A 22,290-nucleotide genomic window follows, 5' to 3' on the forward strand; every position below is an offset into this window, starting at 1 on the left:
TAGGAAAAGGGAGGTGTAAATCATTTACTTTAGCAACTCAGTTTCCCAGTGAGTGAACTCTGTGTCACATCCTTTTCTTCTCTGACATTAAATCCAAAGATTTAGCTTTGAAATAGATTCTCTGATGTCAGATCCACTGATTTATGAAATGACAGCTCAGGCCTGACTCACCCATCTCCTTCTTGCTCCACAAACACCTCATCTCCATCATCTGCAGTAGCGGGCATCCCGGTGGAGGCAGTTACCATGGGAACAGACTGGGAGGCCATGTTGTCACCACTGTCTGAGGGCAAAGACTCAGTGAAGACTGTCACTGACAGAGCCCAAGAATCAGGGAACATGATGTAGTACTTATAGTTAAAACTGATAATGCAGAGGTGTAATGATGTAGAGTGTGAGAGAGTGTGTGTGTGCGTCTTACCTGGTGCAGCCACCTGTAAAGGTGTGGTGGGGACACTCCGTCCTCCTCCATCTTCATCATGAGCAGCCAGGAACAGAGGACACTCATACATCCCCAAACCTACAACACAGCAGTTTAATTTAGTTTGACAGACAGGATCAAGTGTTAAAGAATAAATTAAATATTAGCTAAGGTGTGTGTGTGTGTGTGTGTGTACTTGTACTTGCTACATAGTAAGGACCAAAAAAAGTATTTTACTAACAGAATGAGGACATTTTGGGAAAGTGAGGACCTTTTGGCCGGTCCTCACTTTTTGAGACACCTTCAAATCACTTTTTGAGGGTTAAGACTTGGTTTTAGAGTTATGGTTAGAATTAGGTTTAGGTTAAGGTCAGGGTCAGGGTCAGGGTTAGGCTCTCAGGTGTGATGGTTAAGGTTAGGGTTAGGGGCTAGGGAATGCATTATGTCAATGAGTGTCCTCACAAAGATAGAAGTACAAGTATGAGTGTGTGAGTGTGTGTGTGTGTGTGTGTGTGTGTGTGTGTGTGTGTGTGTGTGTGTGTGTGTGTGTTACCTCCTTGAGAGGCCAGCTGTCCCAGGTCAGAGTGAGAGGCGGATGTCTGAGGCAGGAGGTCTTCTGGGGGTCCAAATCTGAACCTGGTGGACAGACCTGCTACCTGAGGAGAACTGAGGAGATGAATCACACACATGGGAGGTGACATCAGACCCTGATGAAGCATCCATCCAGGATTAATCTCAACATCCTTCACAGCCACAACAAATTTGCTTTGTTTAAGTCATTTCTATAGGGGGGTAAATAATGTACTTTCCACTCCAATTAGACTGAAAACAACAAGCGGCTGAGGATGAGTATTTTTATTGGTACTATTACTCTTATCCAAGTGAAATATGTATAGATGTTTAAAATTCTTGTTGAGAAATAGATGTGAATTTATGAATGGTATATGACTACGGTGAAAATGAGGAGCTTCTGTGGCAGATTGAAGGTGTTGTTTCCTTGTGCGGATCTTAATGATCAGGATCATCCTGCAGTGTGTTAGACAGTCTGGGTAGGTGTCTGTTGTTAGTATCATTTGTGCTGCCAAGTGATCATGGAGTGATTCTTCAGCCAGTGGAAGTGGATCATGTTGGGTGGGTACTTCAGATATCTGATTTGGGTTTTTTTCCTCTCTTTACTTTTGACTCCTGGAAGGATTTTCTGATGACCTTTCACTTTAAATACAGTGAACAGAACCTTCACCTTGCTCTTTGCTCTGGTATTAAAATCTGTAAAAACTACAAACACTGCGTATTAAAAAGATGTAATGCAGCACATTTGTGAAATAATAGCAAAAATACAATTTTGCAATGTTGGATTCTTGCTGAGTGAGCCATTGTAAATATTCTCTGATATGCTGGGTATTCAATTAACATTAGATTTACAGGGTTTATGTTTTTTACATTAAACATCATAGACTGTGTGTGTGTGTGTGTGTGTGTATCTTACTGTATAGCCTCAGCAAAGCCATCAGTGCGGTGTGGCACCACCAAAGTGGGAGTACTGGGAACCATCCTGTCATCATCATCAAAGAAATGTTGCTGCAACACAAACACACTGTCTCAGCTGAACTGTTGACCTTGTAGGCTTAATATACACTGAAGTTCCTTTTCAGACCAGCAATGTGATACACAGAAATTACGATTAACACCATAAAGCAAATGTAATACAATTACTGAACATAGACTCAGTCTCTTACCGTGCTGCCTATTCCAGGAGTCAGCTGAAGTCCTCGTCCCACTGACTGTCTGCGCAGCTGAGAGGACTGTCTCTGTGATTCATAAACACACGGTATCACCGTCAGGCATTCTACAGTCGAGTCAAGAAATCATTTCCTAGAACATTTTCAAAGTAACGACAAAAATGTTTTTTCTCTTGTCTTCTCACTTAATTGTTATTGTACCATTCAAAATGGTTTGGTACTTAGAGACGCCATCATTGGGAAAAAGAAAACTTGTGTTATCAGATGAATGATTCTTGCTTAGGCTATGCTTAATTCATGTTCTACCACCCAAACAAATTCTCACGTGAAATTCCACCTATGAGAGCGGTCTAGAAACATTACAGTGTAAAAACAACAACTAACGTAGTTTTAGTTGGCACACAAATCTCTCCACAATCACAAAACACTTTTCTTGTACGCTGAGTTTGCGCAACAATTTCACCGTCTGGATTGTGTCAGATTAATAAAGTTTACCGATGATGCTCATATTCCTGAAGAATGGGCATTTTTATCCACATGGCACAACAGCAGTGACTAATTACTCACTGCCATGGCAACAGGATCGGTCTTGATCTAATGGTAAATGACATTTTGTGTGTGTGTGTAAACCTCAGAAAATGCCTCAGAAACCTCAGACAGTCCATCCAGTGGAATCATTTGAAATAAAGCAGTTGTCCTCAGGTTGAGCTCTGATCTCCATTAAATGTGTTGGAAATGTTTTATTCCACTCCAAGTTAAGATCTACACTGTGTGGAGCCTGGGTGCTGTCATGATACATGACACTGTGTCTTCACTCTCACTGTCTGCTGCCACATTTTGTTGTTCTCTATTCTACTAATTAGAGAGGTTGTGTCCAGCAAATGGAAACTCATATGTGTACAATAATGCCATTACTGCAAATCCTGAGAATGAATGTGTGTGAAAGTGGGTGTCGCAAAACTCATATCAATCAAGAACATATTCTTTAACTGAGTGTGTTCTGTACTAAAGCGCCTCTTGTTTAACATGTTTTTTTTTTTATCTTCATCATGTTTCCTTATCATTTTGCTTAATCCTTGTAAGATTCAAAATTGTTTGCTTCTGTTGCTCAGGGCTGGAAGCTTAACTCCACTACTGCAGTTACAATCAATTACTCTGTGTAAAAACATCATCTAAATGGCTGAAATGTCAAACTTAAAAAAACATGGCTACTGTTCCTGGTTAAATCTTGTGTGGTTAAGCTACTGCCAACTGTAGCAAGAGGAAATGTAATTTTTTTGTTTACTTAGATCAGTGTGTGTGTGTGCTTACCTGTGTGTGTGGGGGTCCCAGCTCTGGAGCTGGAGGTTGGATATAGAGCCTCGGTGGGAGAGAGTGTGTGGGCCTACGGGGGTGGGGCAAGCGGGGTGTGAGGGAGGAGGAGGGGGAGGGTGCAGAGGAGGAAGAGGTTGGGGGGAGGTGTACTGGATCTCTGGTGGGGTCAGACTCTGAAGTGGCGCTGCTGCTGCCTTCACCTGGAAGAGATGAGAAACTCACATGAGCCTCTGTCAACATGAGGAGGTATAATATAAATCCACAAACCACAGGCGGTGCTCACTGCTGTGCGGCAGCTCCGAGGGATGCCGGGAGTCTGAGGACGCCCCACACACATTCTCCTCAGTGTTGGTGGCTTCTGGTGGGTCCTCCTCCTCCTCTCCCTCATCTTCAGCCTCTCCGCTCTTCTCGTTACTCTCCTCTCCTCTCATGCCACTGTCACCAGCATCATCCTCATCTTCATCATCTTCCTCCTTATACTGAGGCAGACACAGAAAGCTCGGTTATTTATTCCAGACAACAGATCAAAGTTGAAAACCTTTGGTGAGTTAATAAACACAGCAGCACCTCCTCTCCTTCCTCCTCCTCCTCCTCCTCCTCTTCCTCCTCTTCCTCCTCTTCCTCCTCTCCTTCATCCTCCTGCCTCTCCTCCCCCTCTTTGCTCTCCCTGCTCTCACTGTCTGTGTCGATCACAATGACATCCCGGATTATAGTAGAGGCCTGAGAGGACATCTGATAGGAGGGGACAGACTGGGACACGCCTTCTTCCTCAATGTCCTCATCGTCTTCAGCTAAAACGGGGAAACTCTCTTCTGGAAGCTCCTAAACCCCAAACATAAACCCAGGATTTAGTCACTGTTTAGTCTCAAAAAACCATCAGTAGTGTGCAATTTCAAACCAATCTAATCCCGTTTTTCCTGGTGGTGTAGAGAATTTACAGCCATTAATTTACCATATGTGTGTTTAGTACTGACTTCTACAGCCACATTGACTGAAGTCCAGTCAGAACTTTCTACAGTTACAGTATTTCTATTGTGTGTTTGATTCTGTGCTGATGACTCAACTGCAGCTCAGCACAAAAACACTGTTTACACAGAGCGAACTTCACAAAGTTTGTAACTTTGGAAGATATGTATTTGATTTGACTGTTGATGCTGAACATTTTTTTACAGTATGACTACACTATAATACTATATCACAGTAAAACTGAGTAATAGGGTAAATATACAAAGTCATATCTTATACAATAACACAAGTGAGTTGAAAAGAAGGCTTGTTGCTTTTGCACAGGTTACATAAATTGTAATAATTAGCTGGGTAAAGAAAGAAAGAAAAAGAAAGAAAGAAAGAAAGAAAGACAGAAAGAAAGAAAGAAAGAAAGAAAGAAAACGAGAAAGAAAGATAAATAAAGAAAGACAGAAAGAGAAAGAAAGACAGAAAGAAAGAAAGAACGTGTTGAAAACATTCCTTCAGTAGCAGCCTCTCTGTGGATGTTAAACTTCAATAAAAGCAGCAGCATCAATTAAAACATCTCTACCTTCGAGGGTCCACACTGGTCAAACCCTACATTCATAATCATCCTCTTTCAACAATGCTAAGGATGATTAGCTTTCAAATGACAACGTTTATTTCCTGATCCTCTCCCATGTTGCTTTCATTAGTTTCTAACCTGACTGTCATCAGGTGAATCCTGTTGTTCCCCTTCATTCCTCAGCTCTCCCTCCATCTCCTCATCACCTTCCATCTGCAACACACCAAGTCAGACAGCTGGAATTAAGCAGGTTGTAATGGATTAAATACAAAAACTGTCAACATACCAAACCCAACAAATTTAAACAAAACAGCTTGGTGCAGCAGGTTCTTCAACACTAAGCCTTTCAATCTTGGCTTTCTTCCTTAGGTAACAGACAGTCAGGTCCAAAAGTCTCAGACCACACTCAATATCTCTAATATTTTCACACAAACCTGGAACCAATCAGAAAGTTTGCAGATACAGAAACTTTCAAATTTAAAAACACAAGAAGGAAAATGAAGATGGAATTTTTAAGATTCCGCACCATTTCTAGATCAGCAATCAAGTTGTATCCTCCACCACCGAGGCATGTGATTTGATTTACTCATCAAAGGCCTGTTCAAGTAACTCAACTTGCAGCCAGTGTTCACCTGTTATAAATGGGGGTGTGCTTTAAGTTTCCAGCATATCATTTATTCAGTAGCATTGTGATAATGGGAAAACGGCATCAGAACAAGCTGAAACTGTCAGAAGTGAAGTCAAAGAGGGGCTTTCTCAGCAGCAAATCATGGCTGGACTAAAGGTTTCTAGGTGGTGGTGCATGAAACTCTTTGCAGAATCCAAAGCAAATGAGAGAGTGCAATTAGTTCAGTTCTCTTTCTGGTTTGTTTACCTCCAGTGCTATTGTTGGTTTTAGTCGCAGTTTTTTAGTGGTCGGTGGTGTGTGGGAACTCTCCGGTCTGCTCTCCTCTTCCTCTTCTTCCTCCTCCTGTTCTCTGCCACGCTTTGTACCTGCTTTAGTCACATCACACACACAGACAGACATAAATACATAGAGGATAATACACAGTTCAACTGTTTAGCTGGTATTCAGTGTGGAAGATATAGCAAAGTGAAAAAAAACCCCATCAGAGCTTTCAGTGTCAACTCAAAGAGTCCATTCAATGTGTTGGAGATATGCCACAGGCCAATTAAGGTTTTAACCATTTCAATGTTTAATACAGTGTGTATAATACTGGTGGGTGTGCGACACAATCCATCTTACCTGTTCCAATCAGAGAAGAGGACGTGGATGGTCTTTCTGCATCCATACTAGACCCTGCATCTTGATTGGCTGCCTGCTGCTGAGTGGGCTGGACAAAAGCTGTGGCCTGTGTGCTGGTTGGCTGAGTTATGGAGGTGGGAGTGCTCACGAGACTGGAGCTGGTAGAGTGTACAGAGGCTCCTGCACTCATTAGCACTACAGAGAGAAACATTTGTTACACTCTGTCAGATCACACGTGATTTAACAATCAGCTAAACTACTATCTAACTATTACCAGTGTGAGGGTTAAAGATAATCCACTACCTACTGCTAAGTTACTCTTTCTTTAAACTCTTTCTCACCCTCTTGGCTGTCAGTCTGTGTGGTTGGCATGACAGTGGCGGTAGGAGTTGGGATGGGGACAGTTGCCGGGGTAACCATAGGGCGGATGCTGGCACGGGGCGTGGCCTTGCTACCATGGGAGGGGCTTGGCTTGTTGCTAGGAGATGGAGTACTTGGGGTGGGGCGGATGTTAGCAGTAGGAGGCTCAGACAGGCTGGAGCTGATGGACAAAGAGTTAACTTATTATTGCGTTCATTTCTTTTCAGCAAGTTTTCATGTTATTTACTTTTTTGTGTTTGTTCCTTACAGTGTTTGTGAAGCTAACAGCAACTGATGAAATATGACTGGATGAAATATGAGAAGGTGCATGAAAAGTGTTGATGAAAAACCAGGTTTACTATCATTCACCACAGTTTGTCATGATTGTGCAAGTGTGTGCATGTCTCCATTTGTCACCTTCCCCTGTCCTGGGCTGGACTCTTCAAAGATATCTGTCTCTGGTCTGCAGATCTGGGCTGATCACCCACCTAAGTACAGATATAGGTTTGAGTTATTGCAATTAGCTGACTGAAAAAAAAAAAAAAAAAAATGAGGAAGTTGAGAATGTAAAATAGAGGACTATAAGCATAATTCCACTGACGACTGATAAAGATCACTCACCAGAAAAACAAACTGAGATTTATAGAATTAAGTCATAATATTTCCCCCCAAAAATGTAATATCTTCAGAAAATCTTTTTATTCCTACAGCAAAATGTCTTAGACGCTGCTTGTATTAGTTTGATTCTATTATATGTGAATGTCTTCACAGTCCATACTGCAGCCTCCAGTCAGGCCTATAAAACCTTGTGCTTGGACTGCAGTGTTACGTTTTCCTATGCCTGGTATCCAGCTCTGCTCTGGTTCCTCCTCATATTGCTTTTTCACAGATGCATATACGCAGTCATACTGATGCTGTCACTGTGTGGGTTTGAATGGGATACCACATCAGAAGAGCAATAATGCACAGCACACTGCAGCAACGGGGAGATTCTTGTTTTCTTTCACATAATTTTCATCAAGGCTCGATCATCTTATGATGCCACAACTGTACTCTTAGGTTCACATGTCTGGATGAAAGTGCTGTTGGGCCCCAACTGCTGCTTCAATATATGTTCGTTGTTGACATCACATAACTGGTTTCATTTTGATTTCAATATCAATATCAATATCAATATCAATATCAATATCAGTATCTCAAATCTCACAGATTATGTTTTCCTAACAGTGGCCACTTTGCTTTTTTTGTATAATTCAAATATTCATAACACATTATACTTACAGAGAAGTAAGTATAACATGTAAGAACTGAATTTCTCAGTGTTTAGACAGACATATAATCATAGCATAAAACCAAGAATTTAAAAAACTAAACAAAATTTAGTTCCCATTTGGTCTATTTCACTATGGAAGTTAATGGACTTTCATGTCCGCCATGAAGTAGACGTATTGCATGTACCTTAGCTCCACTCTGATCCTGTGTCTCCTCTCTGGGGTCAGAGTGTGTTTGTGTCTCTCTCAGTTCTCTCAGCTCTCTGTCCAGGCGAAGAAGTCGACCTTCATACTGAGACTTGAGGGCATTCATTCTCACCTCCAGTTCTTCCTTACTCTGCTTCAGCTCATCTATCTCCTCACTGAGCTGCTCTTTGGCACCTACAGGTAACAAATTACTCTTAAACCGATGTAACAAAAGAGCTTTGTCAGCATGTCATCAATGCAGTGGGTGTGTATGTGTTTAGGTGAAGGTAAAACTGACTGTTAAGTTGGTTGATTTTGGTCTTAGCTCCCAGGAAGGCCTTCTTAGTCTTTTCCTCTTTGTCAGCCATCTGCTGTTTCAGCTGCTCCTCTCTGTTCTTGCTCTCAAACAGCTGCAGAAAAACAAAGTGGTGAATGACATTATTAGGCCCATGACTGCAAAAAAAAAAAAAACAACTCAATTTATTTTTATTTATTCCATTTGTTTTTAAGTTTGTTGTTGTTACTTAATTTGGATAGACTTGTTGGGTTTGGGTTTCATCTGTAGTCTTATCTGTAATCAATATCTTGATTGGATATAGTGTATATTCTTTAGTATACTGTTTAGCATCTCTCTTTGCAAGGTCTCTTTTCAAAGAGATTTAAATCATGGTTAAGTTGAAGTAACTGCCCCCTTAAATTAACCACTAAACACTTTGCTTCTGTTTTATTCATGTTAGTGGGTAAAGGCCAAATCAAACCCACAAGATACTGTTAGTTATTGAATAAGTATGGATATCAATAAATGCAAATCATTACCACAGTTAGATTAAAAATGATTTTTTAAAAGGCAAGGCAAGGCAAGGCAAGGCAAGGCATCTTTATTTATATAGCGCATTTCATACCAAGGCAACTCAATGTGCTTTACATAAAGACAAAAAAAAATAAAACAGCATAAAAACAAAAGAAAACATAGAGTTAAAAGCAGGGGCAAAAAAGTAAAATAGAAGAAAATAGAGTTTTAAGTTCTTAAAAAGAGCTCAGCTATAAGCACATGAAAAGAGAAATGTTTTTAACCTGGATTTAAAAGTGCTTACAGTTGGGGCTGATCTCAGTTCTGCTGGTAGTTTGTTCCAGTTGTGTGCAGCATAACAACTAAATGCTGCTTCACCATGTCTGGTCTGAACTCTGTGCTCCACTATCTGACCTGAGTCAGTAGATCTCAGAGCTCAACTGGGTTTATACTCTACTAACATGTCATTCATGTATTCTGGACCTAAACCATTCAGTGATTTGTAGACCAGTAGCAGAACTTTAAAATCTATTCTGTAGCTGACTGGGAGCCAATGTAAGGTCTTCAGAACTGGGGTAATGTGATCTGATCTCTTTGTTCTGGTTAAAACTCTAGCTGCAGCGTTCTGAATGAGCTGCAGCTGTTTGATACTTTTTTGGGGGAGTCCAGTCAGAAGACCGTTACAGTAATCAAGTCTACTGGAGATAAAAGCATGAATCAGCTTCTCCTGATCAGTTTGGGACATGAAACCTTTAATTCTGTATATGTTCTTAAGTTGATAAAAGGCTGATTTGGTGACTGATTTGATATGGCTGTTGAAGGTCAGATCTGAGTCTATCAGCACGCCAAGGTTTCGGACTTGGTCTTTAGTTTCTATAGACAGTGACTCAAGGTGTTTACTGACAGCAACCCCCTTCTCTTTATTGCCAAAAACAATGACCTCAGTTTTTTCTTGATTTAACTGAAGGAAATTTTGGTTCATCCAATTTTTGACTTGCTCTAAACAGTGACACAATGACTCTATTGGACTGCAGTCATCTGGAGACAGTGCGAGATATATTTGTGTGTCATCTGCATAACTATGATAGTTGACATTAGAATTCTGCAGAATTTGACCCAAAGACAGCATATACAGGTTGAAGAGAAGGGATCCAAGGACTGACCCCTGAGGAACTCCACATGTCATAGCCACTCGATCAGATTGATAACTACCGATGGTCACAAAATAACTCCGCTCCTCCAAGTAGGACCTGAACCATTTTAGGACTGTCCCGCTGAGTCCTGCCCAGGTTTCCAACCTGTCCAACAGTATACTGTGATCCACAGTGTCAAACGCAGCACTGAGATCAGGACCAGAACTGACACCTTGCCTGAGTCAGTGTTCAACCTTATGTCATTTAACACTCTAATAAGAGCTGTTTCTGTACTGTGGTGAGGTCAGAAGCCTGATTGAAATTTGTCAAAGAGTCCACTGGAGTTCAAGAAGTTGCTGAGTTGATTAAAAACCACTTTCTCAACGATCTTGGCTATAAAGGGAAGATTTGAGATGGGTCTGTAGTTGGTTAAAATGGTAGTATCCAATGTTCTCTTTTTTAAGAGTGGCTTGATGGCAGCGACTTTTAGGGCTTTAGGAAATGTGCCTGATTGAAGTGAGCAATTTATTATTTGCTGCAGATCTGTTTGCACAGAGCTTACAATAGTTTTAAAAAAGTCAGACGGCATTGTGTCCAGACAACATGTCGATGTTTTAAGATGCTGAACTGTTTCTTCTACAGTTTTTTGGTCAATTGTATTAAACTCTGACATTACAGTTGATTTATTCCTGGGTGATTTTGGGGATTGCATGACTGTATTATTTTGCTGATTTGTGTTGATATTTAGCCTTATAGATTTAATTTTTTCATTGAAAAAAGCAAGCACATTCATTGCATTTTTCTGTGGAAAAGTGTTCTGAAACTAGTAAAAAGTAGTACCTCTTGTCTGAGTTTAGCCAGCTCCTCTTGTTGAGCCTGGTTAGTGTCACTAGCAGCATTAGCATCACTGGCCTGGATGGCCTGTGTGGTACGGCTAGCTTCATTGGTCTGGTTAGCTTCAGTTAGCTGCTCCTGCAGACGCTTGATGTCTGCTTCACGCTCACCAACCGTCTGGTAAAGAGGATTATTAGTTAGAGGAGACATATTGTGTGAGAGCGTAAGACAGGTGATATGAGTACAGAGTAATGAAGGGCAAATAGAGGAGTGGGAGGGAGGATGGAGAAAATGTATAAAGGGAAAATTGTATGGAATTATATATTGTATTTAGTTCAATAAATAATTCATTTAAATTCAAAAATCAGTCTATGTTAAACTTACTTAGCTTAACTCAAAGAGCAAAGCAAAGAGCTTTTTCAATTACACATTCATTAATTACATAAATCTATGTACTTAATCTGCTACAAAAGCTTAAGTACTGATTTTTCTAGTCAAAAACAGGGTAAAGATTATCCCAACCTTCTGCAGGCTGTCCAGCTGTCCTTGGAGTTCAGTCACCTGTTCAGAGGTAAGCAGAGAGAAAGTTTCATGACTGAATCCTGCAGGTTCTGACGCCATCATCGTGTCAGACATACAGACAAATGCATGTTGCTATGCTAAGCTGAGCATTTCGCTCAAAGCACGGCTGTGTCTGAGTAAAGGCCTACAGATCAATTAGCATGACTTTAGACCTTTAGTCTAGTTTCTAACTATGAAACAACCAATCTGAAAAACTAATCACAATTAGTGGACTTGCATCAGCAGATAATTTTATTGGCTGTTAAAGAAAGTTTCTATCTCTACAAACACTGCGAGCTCCTGAGGAAGGCTGCTGTTTAAGCTTCAAAGCTTCTTTATGACATTACATGTTCTTTAAAAAACATCTTTGGACAGTTATGTATACCTTATTAAGAGTTTAACACTTAAAATCTGCCCCATCGGGTCTGTGTGGGTGGTTAGGTTGGTTTGATCAGATTTGATTGACACTGACCAAACAACCCCCTAACTGTCATCAGGCTTTGACTCAAATGTCACTTATCTTTAATTGAGCCTCACTCACTCCAAACTAGTGAGAACAGCACAGAGAAAAAAAGAGAAAAATGGCAAATCTAATTGTAAAATAACCAAAACTGATTGAACCTTAACTAAGAAAACATTGTGTTCACGTAGGACCTCATCACTTTATGCAAGAAGGTGATTGACACAATAGGTTTTTGCATCCTCACCTTGTCCTCTGCTTGGCTCAGAGCAGCCTTAAGATTGCTGACTTCCTGGTTGTGGCTGGTTTGGTGAGTCTGTTGTAGCTCTTTCTGACTGCTGAGGTTCTGCTGGAGCGCTTCTTTCGCCTGCTGGAGCTCCCTCTGGATCTGCTGAATCTGGTTCTGACGGGCCTGAGCTTGAGACTGAGCTGATTTTAACTGGTTTTGTACCTGTCGTTTTTAAAGGCAGTTCAGTGGTTAGTGTTGGTCTGTTGTCAGGTTAACTACTCTTGTATTCATGCCAATGAGGATCAACATGAAAAACTATTAAAATGTCAAATAAGAATCCTGCAAGACGGTGTGTACATTTCTACGAGATGTGATGTTCCTGGCAGTGCTGTTACCTGCTGGGTGTGGGTCTTGGCTTGTTGAAGCTCTTTCTGACTCTGGGTCAACTGGCTCTGATTCTGCTGCAGTTGACTCTGGGTCTGGGACAACTGGGACTGGACCTACATAAGCAAAGAGGTGACAAATGAAGCAATGCTTCCAGCCTTCCTAATGTATTTTCCTGAGTAAGTGGGTCTACAAGTAAAACCAGTTTCTCCTTTTCCAGGTGAAAGCTTCTACATTTATGTCATTATCTTCTAAACTGTAAAGGCCAAAGATGACTCAACCCGGCCTACAACTAACATATACTCAGACGACATATCTGTTACAACCTGGCAAAGTTGAATACAGACTTAGTAGTATCATGGATTAACTTGAATGTGCTACAGTACCTGTGTCAGTTGGTTCTGGTTCTGTGTCAGCTGGTTTTGGACCTCCTGAGACTTTTCCTTGGACTTCTGGGTTTCCTTCTTGGCCTCCTCCAACTCCTGCTGGGCCTTCTGGGTCTGGCAAAACCAAGCAATTCTGAACACTTTCCAAATAGAAATGCAGCTTAGGTCGCAGATTTCTGTTCAAGCTCGACTTGAGTCCAAGAGAGTAGGGACTGAGCCCGACCCAAACCTGACAGGTATTCTGTTTTTTATGTCTGAACCCTACCAAATTGTCTTTGCTCTGTGTTGCATGCTACTCTCTTTCTCCTTCATAAACCCACACCTACACTTATTTGTATGTATTCACAAACACCCTTGGTGCGCAGATAGTGTGGTTGAATAACCTCATTTGACCCAATACCATCTTCTCACCAGAGACACAAATGTTAGATCACATCTGTGCCTTTTGTCTCTCACTGCCCTCGGCTCAAATCTCGTGGTTGAGTGCGCCACCTTGAGCTTGTGCGACACAATGTAGCTTATGTGATTTCATCTGTCTGTCTGTTCAGCATTCTATGTTGGATTAATAAAGGTCTAAAGTATCTTCCCGCTCACCTCTTCCTGTTTTTTCTGCACCTCTTCTTTCAGAGTCTTCAGCTCCTCTCGGGCCTTGTTGAGCTCCTCCTGGGCTTTAGTCAGCTCTTGCTGCACCTCCTGGTTTGGAGCTGCCTCACTTCCTGATTTAGCTGCAGTTTCTGCAACCATCTGGAACACACAGACACACATATACAAAGATTAACTAAGATTTCATTTTCCATACTCATCTGGTTGTCTGCTATAAACCCAGACCCACCTTGTCATGCTGGGCTTTGAGCTCGTCATACTGGGTCTTGTAGCGTCGTCCGATCTTCTTGACCTGGGTGATGGTTTTGTTCTTCTCCAGAATCTCGTTGGTTTTTGTTTCCATGTCTTTCTTCAGTTTGTCTCTTTCTGACGTCAGCTGGGCCACAGAGTCTTTGAGGGCTTGCAGCTGAGACTGAGCTGAGTTACTGCTGGCACTGGATCTGATCCACACATAATATTCTCAATTAGGTTACATTTTAAGATGCATTTATAAGGGCTTCACATGACCCCACATGGTCTCACTCTCCCATAATCCTCTGCTTATCAACTTCCTGCCTGAACCCTGCTCACAGTTGAGTAAGTTCTTATAACAATTGGTTAACTTCCACTGTAAGTCATGCAGCTCAAAAGAGATAAAAGGCAATCGATTCCCTTTTATTTCCAAACGGCAACAACTCTCTAGAATCCCATCATTGGCAAGATCTGAGCTGAAAGAAACACAATCTGAAAGTATGGCTAACATCTGGGCAAAGTTAATGCGTTATTAGATGCTAAAAGATTGCATCGCAATGCTAGATACTACGTTGTTTTTTTTTGTGAATTTATTTTGTGATCTGGTCTTTGGTCAAGACTCTTTGCTCAGTTTAAAGTTCTATTTCAAAGCCTTGTTTCAGACAGATCTTGCATGTTTGCTTGTCTTTCTCTGCTAATGTGCTGCAAACATCCACAACCATATCCATTTGTAGCAGCTTGAATAAAAAGATTTATTTGGAGACATGGTTGGAGTGTTCAGCTTCTCACCTTGTGCTTATAATCTCTTTCTCAATCACATGCATGCACGCACACACTGCTGCACCCACACATAAGCTGTATTTACATGCACATGTTTTTCATTCTGACTGAAGATTGAAGAGTGCCATTTAATTGGAAGAGCTGTTTTCCTCTCATCTTCTTGGCACATGTTTGGTCAGCCCCCTTAAGATGGATGTCTATCATCTCTTCAGCACATTTGTTGCCACTACTGTCCAATAACTATTATCCAAAAATGTTCAGTTCAGAGATTGTGTTCAAAACACACTCTCTGCTGAGAACCAGTTCACCTTGGGAGCTGCTCAGAGCATGTGCAGAAAGAACGCAGCCAGAAAGTTATCAGGTTAAATCGTTTGCATGGCTGATTGAGGTGTTAGAGGTGCATTTTATTCTATTTGGGCTTTTTGTACTTTGTGATCATTCTGCCACTGAGCATACAAGCTGCTGCAATGCACAGGAGATTGACAAAAGAAACGGGGCGTCATTGGGCACTGGATCTAGGCTGACAGTGTGTGTGTGTGTGTGTGTGTGTGTGTGTGTGTGTTGTCTCAGTGGGTGTCTCACCTAGCCAGTTCAGTCTTCAGCTTGGCTGTCTCTTCAGCTAGCAGTGTGATGCGTTTCTGCTGAGCTTCTCTTTCAATGGTCAGTTTCTGTCTCTCCTCTACATCTCCATCTTTCTGTTGGTTAACCAGTTGCTACAGAGGGACAAGTTCATATGAAACTGATTCACTGAAACGGTTTTAAAACTAACAAAATGGAAAAACATGACACAACAGTAAGCAAACACTAAAAACAGCAGCAGAACATAGAACACAGAGTTGCACGATTATATATAATACATCATGATTATTTTTTTTTCCTTTACTCCACCCCTGAGCATTTGCTTGATTTAAGGAAATTAAAGACATCCCATCTTTTTCCCAGCTTCCTTTCATTCTTATTAATATTATAAGTTAACTTTTCCATGCTGTATATAGCTTCTGTTGTCTAGCTACTTGTTTATTCTAGTAGGGTTCAGTTTTTTCCAGCTCCTTGTTATTTGCTTGAAAGCTGTGATTCTCAAAATTCAAAAAGGTTCTGTGACGTGTTCCTCAGAGAATATTTTGTTTTTCTAGATGCTCCATTTTCCTAAAAGTCATTTCTACTGTTTTTGAAATATCGTTGCGTATGGATTTTTTTTTTTTACATGTGTAAGAAAATATGTAATTAATCTGTGTTATTTTCCCTGCATTCCCTCCAACAGCTTGTGTTATTTTGTGTATACTTGGACGGAGCTGATGGTGTTTTAAGGTACCTTACATTCATTGTCCAAGCATATTCCTGCCAATAAGGTGTCTTAATGTGGAGGTAAATATCTTTGAAACTCTGGTTCCACTCATCATCAAGTATAATGGTTTTCAGTTCTTTCTCCCACTTGTCTTTAATGTCCTGTGAATCTTTGATTTTGTTTTCCTGAAGTACTTGTTACATTTGTCCAGTAATATTTTTCAGGTTATTACTTTGAAGCTTATTCAAGATATTTGTCAAAAGGTGGTTTATCATGATTATTTCAATATCAACGTTGATATCATTATACACATGATTTGTTCTTGCCCAAGAGATGATGATTCATTTCGAGGGACTAGCTCTTCACCTTCTGCACGAGACATTTGATTTATGTTTTGCTCTCTGTTGTTAGTTGCAAGGTTCCCACACAGCGGCACGATGGTTCCTTAAAATTGAAGCCACAACATCTCAAGCACCCCGTGGTGACTGGCTGTTAATTTAGGAAGCGCTTGATTTGATATTCAGTGTAGTTTTATATTGGCGAAGCATGCATTTTAAATGTCAATATAGCAGTTGATCAGGTTAATTTAATTGTGGAAAGCAAGAAACCTGATTGAGATTAATATTTGATTTATTTTTACACTATAAAAAGATGTGCGCGCACACACACACACACACACACACACACACACACACACACACACACACACACACACAGTGCAGTTACCTGTGCTTTGGCTTTCCAGCGTTTGAGGTCATCTTCCAAAATCCTCTTATCAGCCTGCAGGGAGCCATTTTTCTCTGACAGCTGAGACAAAGAGTGATGCAGAGGGCTGATGTCTGACTGGAGCTTCATCACCTGACAGACAGAAATGAAATTCTATGAGTTTGTGAACAAAATGATCTCAGATGCAAGACAAGGTTACTGAGACACTTTCTCTTCTATTAACAAAAAAGCAAATAGCAGGAGAGATGATAAAAACACACATAAAATGTTTCATTAAATTACAAAGAAGGGCTGAATGAAATCAGCACTACACCGTCCAACCTTTCAAAATATTTTGGTGTGAGAAAGATCTCTCTCACAGTTGCTGCACTGCAGTGATAAAATCATTGTTTTACAATTGTGACATCGTCTGACACAGAGACTGATACACAACTGTTTTTAAAGCTTTGGTAATTACATTATAGATATAACTTATTTTGCACATGTACAAAACCTGGCACATGTTTGCAGGCTGTGCTGCAATCGTAATAGATATGTTAACAATACAGACAAAAAGAAAGACACTTTGGCCTTAGTATACAAACAGTTCAAAACTATGTCTAACAATGAAAGGGCAGGACAGGACAAACCACGACCAACAACACGTACTTTAGCCTGAGCTTGCTGCAGCTCCTGCTGCAGTTTGTCTCTGTCCATTTTCAGTGACCTGCTGGTGTCTTGGAGAGCAGTGATACTGTCCATCTTCTTCAGCTGTTCCTCCTGCTGGGCCAGAGTCTTTGCTGTAACCTGAGTGCAGGGAGGATGCAAAACAGACACATTAATTATAATTATTCTCTAATACAATTTTAGCACTTTCTGGCCTGTTTGCTACCCTGCTGAAGGCATTCTCTCCTTCAAAGCCTGAAACAGGCACAGATTCTCTATAATCCCACAGCAATTAGTTGAAAAAGTGACTATAAATGTGTACAGAATACTTATAACCCATGTCTAACAGCTATCAAAAAGATGTAAACTTAGTACACAAAGGTGAGAAACTACACTGAAAACTATAAGGAAGCTCAACAAAACCCAGTTACAGTAGGTGTTAGATACCAAGTCTCAAATTTCCTTTATCCTTTCATTTCCTACCTGCATTTTCTCCCTCTCAGCATTCAGAGCTTCCTGCAGCTCCTTCAGTTCTCTGTCTTGGTGTTCCACTCGCTGTTTGTAGCGAAGAGCTTCTCCCTCAGACACCTCACATCGAGCCACAGCGATCTGTTTCTCCCGCTGCACAAACCTACACCACAACCACACATTTTTAACTCAATCTCAGTTCACACTATGAGATTAAAGGTCCCATATTGTATGAAATGAGAAAGTCTTTTTGGATTATAAAGCAGGTCTATGTCAACACTTCAAATAAAACGCCGGCAAAGTGTAAATTATGGGACCTTTAATGTTGGAATGAGGGTTTATTTCGTCCTCAATTTCTACAAAATTCAGTGTTTTCTATGTTAACGAGACCCTTCAGATCCTTCTCACAGGTATTAATGCAAACACACAGCCACCGTTGCAGTATTACCTGAGTATCTCTAGTATCTGTTCAGTGGTCTTCCCTTCCTCACTGAATGACAGGTCAAGCTGTTGTTGCTGCTGTTGCTGTTGCTGCTGCTGCTGACGACTCCTTGTGGCCATTTCATCCATCTGTTGGTGCAGGAGAGCATTCTGCTTACCTAGCTCCTCACAGCGACGGGTCTGATAAGACAGGTCCTCCTGAAGGAGAGTCGGGACATTTAGGACCAGTTAGAAACACAATCTTCTGAATAATGTTTACATTATCTAATTTACGTTTAACTAGAACTTTTAACTAAAAAAAACTGTGCTTTAAAAGCTTTAAAACTCTATTTCCTGAATAAACAGTCATACAGCCATGGGTAATGGACCCAGTGATGTACAGTTTTTTCTCCCTTTGTCTCTCTCCACTCTCTTGGGTCAGTCATCCTACCTTCAGCTGTTTCTCCAGTGTGGTCAAGGCTGCAGTTTTCTCCTGTAGGAACGAGGAGGTCTTGTTTAGTTGCTCCTCTAACTCCCTCTTCTGCGTTGCTTCTTGTTGGATTCTTTTCTTGAGCTCTTGTAGAGCCTCCACGTCAGCAGCATGGAGCATGAGCTCCCGCTCATACTTAGCCTGCGCCTCTCCAGCGAGCTTAGTCTGAGAAGAGAACAGAGGGGGAACAGCTGATGTATCAGATGGAGAAAAAAGAAGTACAACAGAAACTGGGATTGCTGGCTTCTTGAAAAGCGGACAGTAAACTGCGTTCCTGGCTGCTAAAAAGTGCCACTGTGTGCAAGTGTGTGTGTGTGTGTCTGCCCGTCTGTGTGTGGAGTAGACAGACTGAAATAAACTGCAGAAAGTTTCCTGACTAAAACATATTTGCAGTGAAAACCGTGTCTTGTATGTAGTGTGGGTAACAGTCTGTAGTGAGACATGGATTTAGCCGAGAGACACCTCTTCAATTCTGGCTTGATAATCAAGGAACCTTTACTTAAATCGGCTAAAGCTTAATATTTTCTGAGAGACGAGACTCTGCTGAACACAGTCACACAAATATATATTTGTCTGTGATGTCAGAAATGTGGCATGTGCAGCAATTTCAAAAATGCCCCACTTCCTGTTTTCCCCCTGATTTTCTGCTCTCATTTAACATTAGAGAGAATGGAGCAGTTAGATGTAATCCTGCCACTTTAAAGCTCTCAGTTCAGATTCTGTGAGTCACTGTGCTTTGCTATCACATTTTTTGAAACAGAACAAATTTTCCTACATTCTGGGAAAATTTTATGAGGAGTGAAATGTGTGGCTGTGAGAGTGAGTTAAACAGAAATGTATTTTTATGAGAAAAAAAATTGCAGACAGTTTTTCAGAAAGTCTGAAATATATTGCTGAGAAAAGTAATTCCTTTCCTCTTCTGATTGAGTCACACATTTTCATGTTTAAACAGAGTTTCTACATGAACACTGCAGGACTAGTTAGGTGCCAAAAACAGTGAGCCGAAGAAAAATAATAACAAAATGGCCAACAAGAAGAACATGTAGTTGCTTACAAAGCCTTGTCAAGTGTAATGTTCTGAATAGAGGCGACAAACTGAAATATATAAGATATATATGCTACATGGGGATATTGACCAGTGTAAAGGTGTGAGTGTGTGTTAATGAACCTGCAGCAGGCTCTCCTGTATGGCTTTCTGCTCCTGTGTACCAGAGGCAGCTGCTCTCTCCAGCGCCTCCTGCTGCTCGGCCTGACTGGCCTTCAGACTGCGCTGCAGCTCACACACCTGGACAAGACAGCAGGGAAAACAACAATTCACAAGCCTGTTAATCCTGATTATATCTGATGTTTCCCTCTGCACAGATACAACCTAAGATGAGTCTTACACATGGACAAGCAACAGCAGGTGTCATGGCAGTCAACTATTTCATACAAACTCTGTCCTGCAGTTCAAATTCCTTGTATGTGGAAACATACTTGGCAATAAAACTGATTCTGATTCTGATTCTGAAGTCTAAAGGAATCTTTTTTTTAAGGATATTTTTGATATTTTTTGTGCCTTTATTTGAAAGGACAGTGGAGAGTGACAGGAAAGGGACAGAGAGGGAGAATGACATGCAGGAAAGAGTTGTGCCAGTCATGAGTCCAACTGATGACTTGCCTGCTAAGAGCATTTGCGCTCATGTGGGTCGCACCCTGACCACTCGGCTGTTGGGTCGCCCCAGTCTAAAGCAACCTTTATAAAATACAGACCATATCCACGTAAATTCTTTTGCACATCTGTATGTAAACAGGCTTACTTGTTTCTCCACTGCATCCACAGCCTTCCTCCTCTCCTCTTGCTCCAGCTGCCTCATCTTCTCCAGCTCTAGAATCCTCTTCTCCAGCTGATTCTGCACCTCCTCAGACTCCTTCAGTCGGATCTCCAGGGGGGAGCGGGACTGAAGAGGTAAGGAAATTCAGTTTACACAGGGTGTCTGTACATTTTTGAAATTCTTTATAAGACCTAAATAAAGAGCGGAAAAATTCATGTAAATAACAGTCCCGACCAGATTGTAGCCAATGAGATAATAAACATTTGTTTCACTCCTGTGTGTGTCTTTAGGTAAGCTTCATCAATATTATTCGGTTATCGTACTTCCTGATTCCTGCTACCTTCAGAAAAAAATCATGTGTGCAGTTGACTGTGGAAAACCATGTGAAACCTAAGAATAACTTATTTTATATGTAAATACATAACTTTAAATAATGTGGGTCAATGTGATTTCTAGGCATCATTTCAAAATGAAAAAAAGAAAAGAAAAACCTTTTGTAGTTAAAAATAAAATTTTAAAGGCATTGAGACTTTTTAAGGACCACGGAACCCCTGTTTCATGTGTGGACAAGTGGTGAAGAGAACATAAGATGGAAGAGAAGAACATGTTTAAAAGAAATCAGGGTTATATAGTTATACCTCCTTTTCCTTCTTCAGACTGTCCTCCAGAGTCAGAACCACAGCTCTGTACTGCTCTACAGTAGCGTTTGCATTCTTCAGCTGCTCTGCTAGTTCACTGTTCTGTTCCTCAGCAGTCTGTAGAAGACTTTTCACTTCTGCAAGCTCCTGCTGTGACTGGCTGGGCTGTGGAGAGGCTGCTGGCCCTTGAGAGCGTACTATGGGTATACAGAGATAAAAGGAACAGTTTAAAAAAAAAACAAAAAAAACAAAAACAAACTATTAACATTCACAGACCTCTGCAATATTTGCGCCCGTTAGTATTTACAGTCAACTCTCTGTTGAACTGTTCTTTACCTCTCTGGGGTAGTCTGACGCATGCAGCTCTGGTAGTCGTGGAGGTGGTGTTGCTGGAGCTGCTAACAGCGTCAGAGGATGAACCAGAAGCCAGTTGAGCTCTGAGCGCTGCCACCTGCTGTTCAGAACTACGCAACAACTCCCTGGTCTTCTGCTGCAAGATGTTCTGGGTCTCCAGCTGCTTCTTTGCTTCTAACAACTGAGCCTGCAGTGAAGGTGGAGGTGACAGAGGTGTGACAAGACAGACGTGTGTGTGTGTGTGTGTGTGTGTGTGTGTGTGTGTGTGTGTGTGTGTGTATATATATATATATATATATATATGTATATATGTATATATATATATATATATGTATATATGTATATATATATATATATATATATATGTATATACATACATATATATATGTATATACATACATATATATATGTATATATATATACATATATATATGTATATATATACATATATATACGTATATATATACATATATATACATATATATACGTATATATATACATATATATACGTATATATACGTATATATATATATATATATATATATATATATATATATATATATATATATATATATATATATATATATATATATATATATATATATATATATATATATATATATGCTCTACATACATCCATAGTGCGTCCGAGGGCATGTCTCTGTGCTACTTCCTGTCCCATCCTGGTCTTCATGGAAGTCAGCTCTGCCTCCAGGTGCTCTATCTTGTTGTTCAGCCGCTGACGGGCGTCTGTCTCTGTGCGCTCCATAGTCAACTGGACAAATATGACAGAGGAGGCAAAATGAGAGAAAATGAATTACGGTTCATCTGGTTTGGTAACTTTTGCTGTGGATGTGACACAATGATAGAAAATCCATTACATCTTTGATTGTGGTAAATTTTAGTCATCGTTACATACAGGTGGCCCATGACCTTTTCATATAACAGAACATATTTGTCTTATTTGATGAAATGAGGGAAAAAAGTGAAC

General features: G+C 40.6%; 1 protein-coding gene across 4 annotated transcripts in view; it reads right to left on the reverse strand.

Annotated features, from left to right (window-relative positions):
• Positions 1 to 22,290, reverse strand: part of tpra (translocated promoter region a, nuclear basket protein) — a 35,776-nt gene that overhangs the window by 1,342 nt on the left and 12,144 nt on the right. For 2 of the 4 annotated variants that reach the window (XM_071492648.1, XM_071492646.1), the window contains exons 20-52: positions 21,934 to 22,074; positions 21,282 to 21,486; positions 20,946 to 21,142; positions 20,293 to 20,433; positions 19,662 to 19,778; positions 18,455 to 18,658; positions 18,032 to 18,222; positions 17,599 to 17,746; positions 17,119 to 17,256; positions 16,471 to 16,602; positions 15,042 to 15,172; positions 13,678 to 13,888; positions 13,440 to 13,589; positions 12,846 to 12,959; positions 12,471 to 12,575; positions 12,094 to 12,297; positions 11,348 to 11,386; positions 10,832 to 11,002; positions 8,367 to 8,478; positions 8,070 to 8,263; positions 7,029 to 7,099; positions 6,593 to 6,792; positions 6,252 to 6,446; positions 5,880 to 6,001; positions 5,144 to 5,218; positions 4,042 to 4,296; positions 3,758 to 3,953; positions 3,472 to 3,674; positions 2,158 to 2,229; positions 1,908 to 1,999; positions 975 to 1,087; positions 422 to 520; positions 172 to 313 (exon numbers count right to left, since the gene is read on the reverse strand). In XM_071492648.1, the coding sequence (XP_071348749.1) occupies positions 172 to 313; positions 422 to 520; positions 975 to 1,087; positions 1,908 to 1,999; positions 2,158 to 2,229; positions 3,472 to 3,674; positions 3,758 to 3,953; positions 4,042 to 4,296; positions 5,144 to 5,218; positions 5,880 to 6,001; positions 6,252 to 6,446; positions 6,593 to 6,792; positions 7,029 to 7,099; positions 8,070 to 8,263; positions 8,367 to 8,478; positions 10,832 to 11,002; positions 11,348 to 11,386; positions 12,094 to 12,297; positions 12,471 to 12,575; positions 12,846 to 12,959; positions 13,440 to 13,589; positions 13,678 to 13,888; positions 15,042 to 15,172; positions 16,471 to 16,602; positions 17,119 to 17,256; positions 17,599 to 17,746; positions 18,032 to 18,222; positions 18,455 to 18,658; positions 19,662 to 19,778; positions 20,293 to 20,433; positions 20,946 to 21,142; positions 21,282 to 21,486; positions 21,934 to 22,074 (4,880 nt within the window). The remainder of the gene's footprint in view (positions 1 to 171; positions 314 to 421; positions 521 to 974; positions 1,088 to 1,907; positions 2,000 to 2,157; positions 2,230 to 3,471; positions 3,675 to 3,757; positions 3,954 to 4,041; positions 4,297 to 5,143; positions 5,219 to 5,879; positions 6,002 to 6,251; positions 6,447 to 6,592; positions 6,793 to 7,028; positions 7,100 to 8,069; positions 8,264 to 8,366; positions 8,479 to 10,831; positions 11,003 to 11,347; positions 11,387 to 12,093; positions 12,298 to 12,470; positions 12,576 to 12,845; positions 12,960 to 13,439; positions 13,590 to 13,677; positions 13,889 to 15,041; positions 15,173 to 16,470; positions 16,603 to 17,118; positions 17,257 to 17,598; positions 17,747 to 18,031; positions 18,223 to 18,454; positions 18,659 to 19,661; positions 19,779 to 20,292; positions 20,434 to 20,945; positions 21,143 to 21,281; positions 21,487 to 21,933; positions 22,075 to 22,290) is intronic. The other 2 variants (XM_071492647.1, XM_071492649.1) reach the window with 2 other exon arrangements.

Source organism: Trachinotus anak, unplaced genomic scaffold, assembly GCF_046630095.1.
Source record: "Trachinotus anak isolate AG129_WGS33_773 ecotype Australia unplaced genomic scaffold, CSIRO_AGI_Tana_v1 ptg000012l, whole genome shotgun sequence".
Taxonomy (NCBI): domain Eukaryota; kingdom Metazoa; phylum Chordata; class Actinopteri; order Carangiformes; family Carangidae; genus Trachinotus; species Trachinotus anak.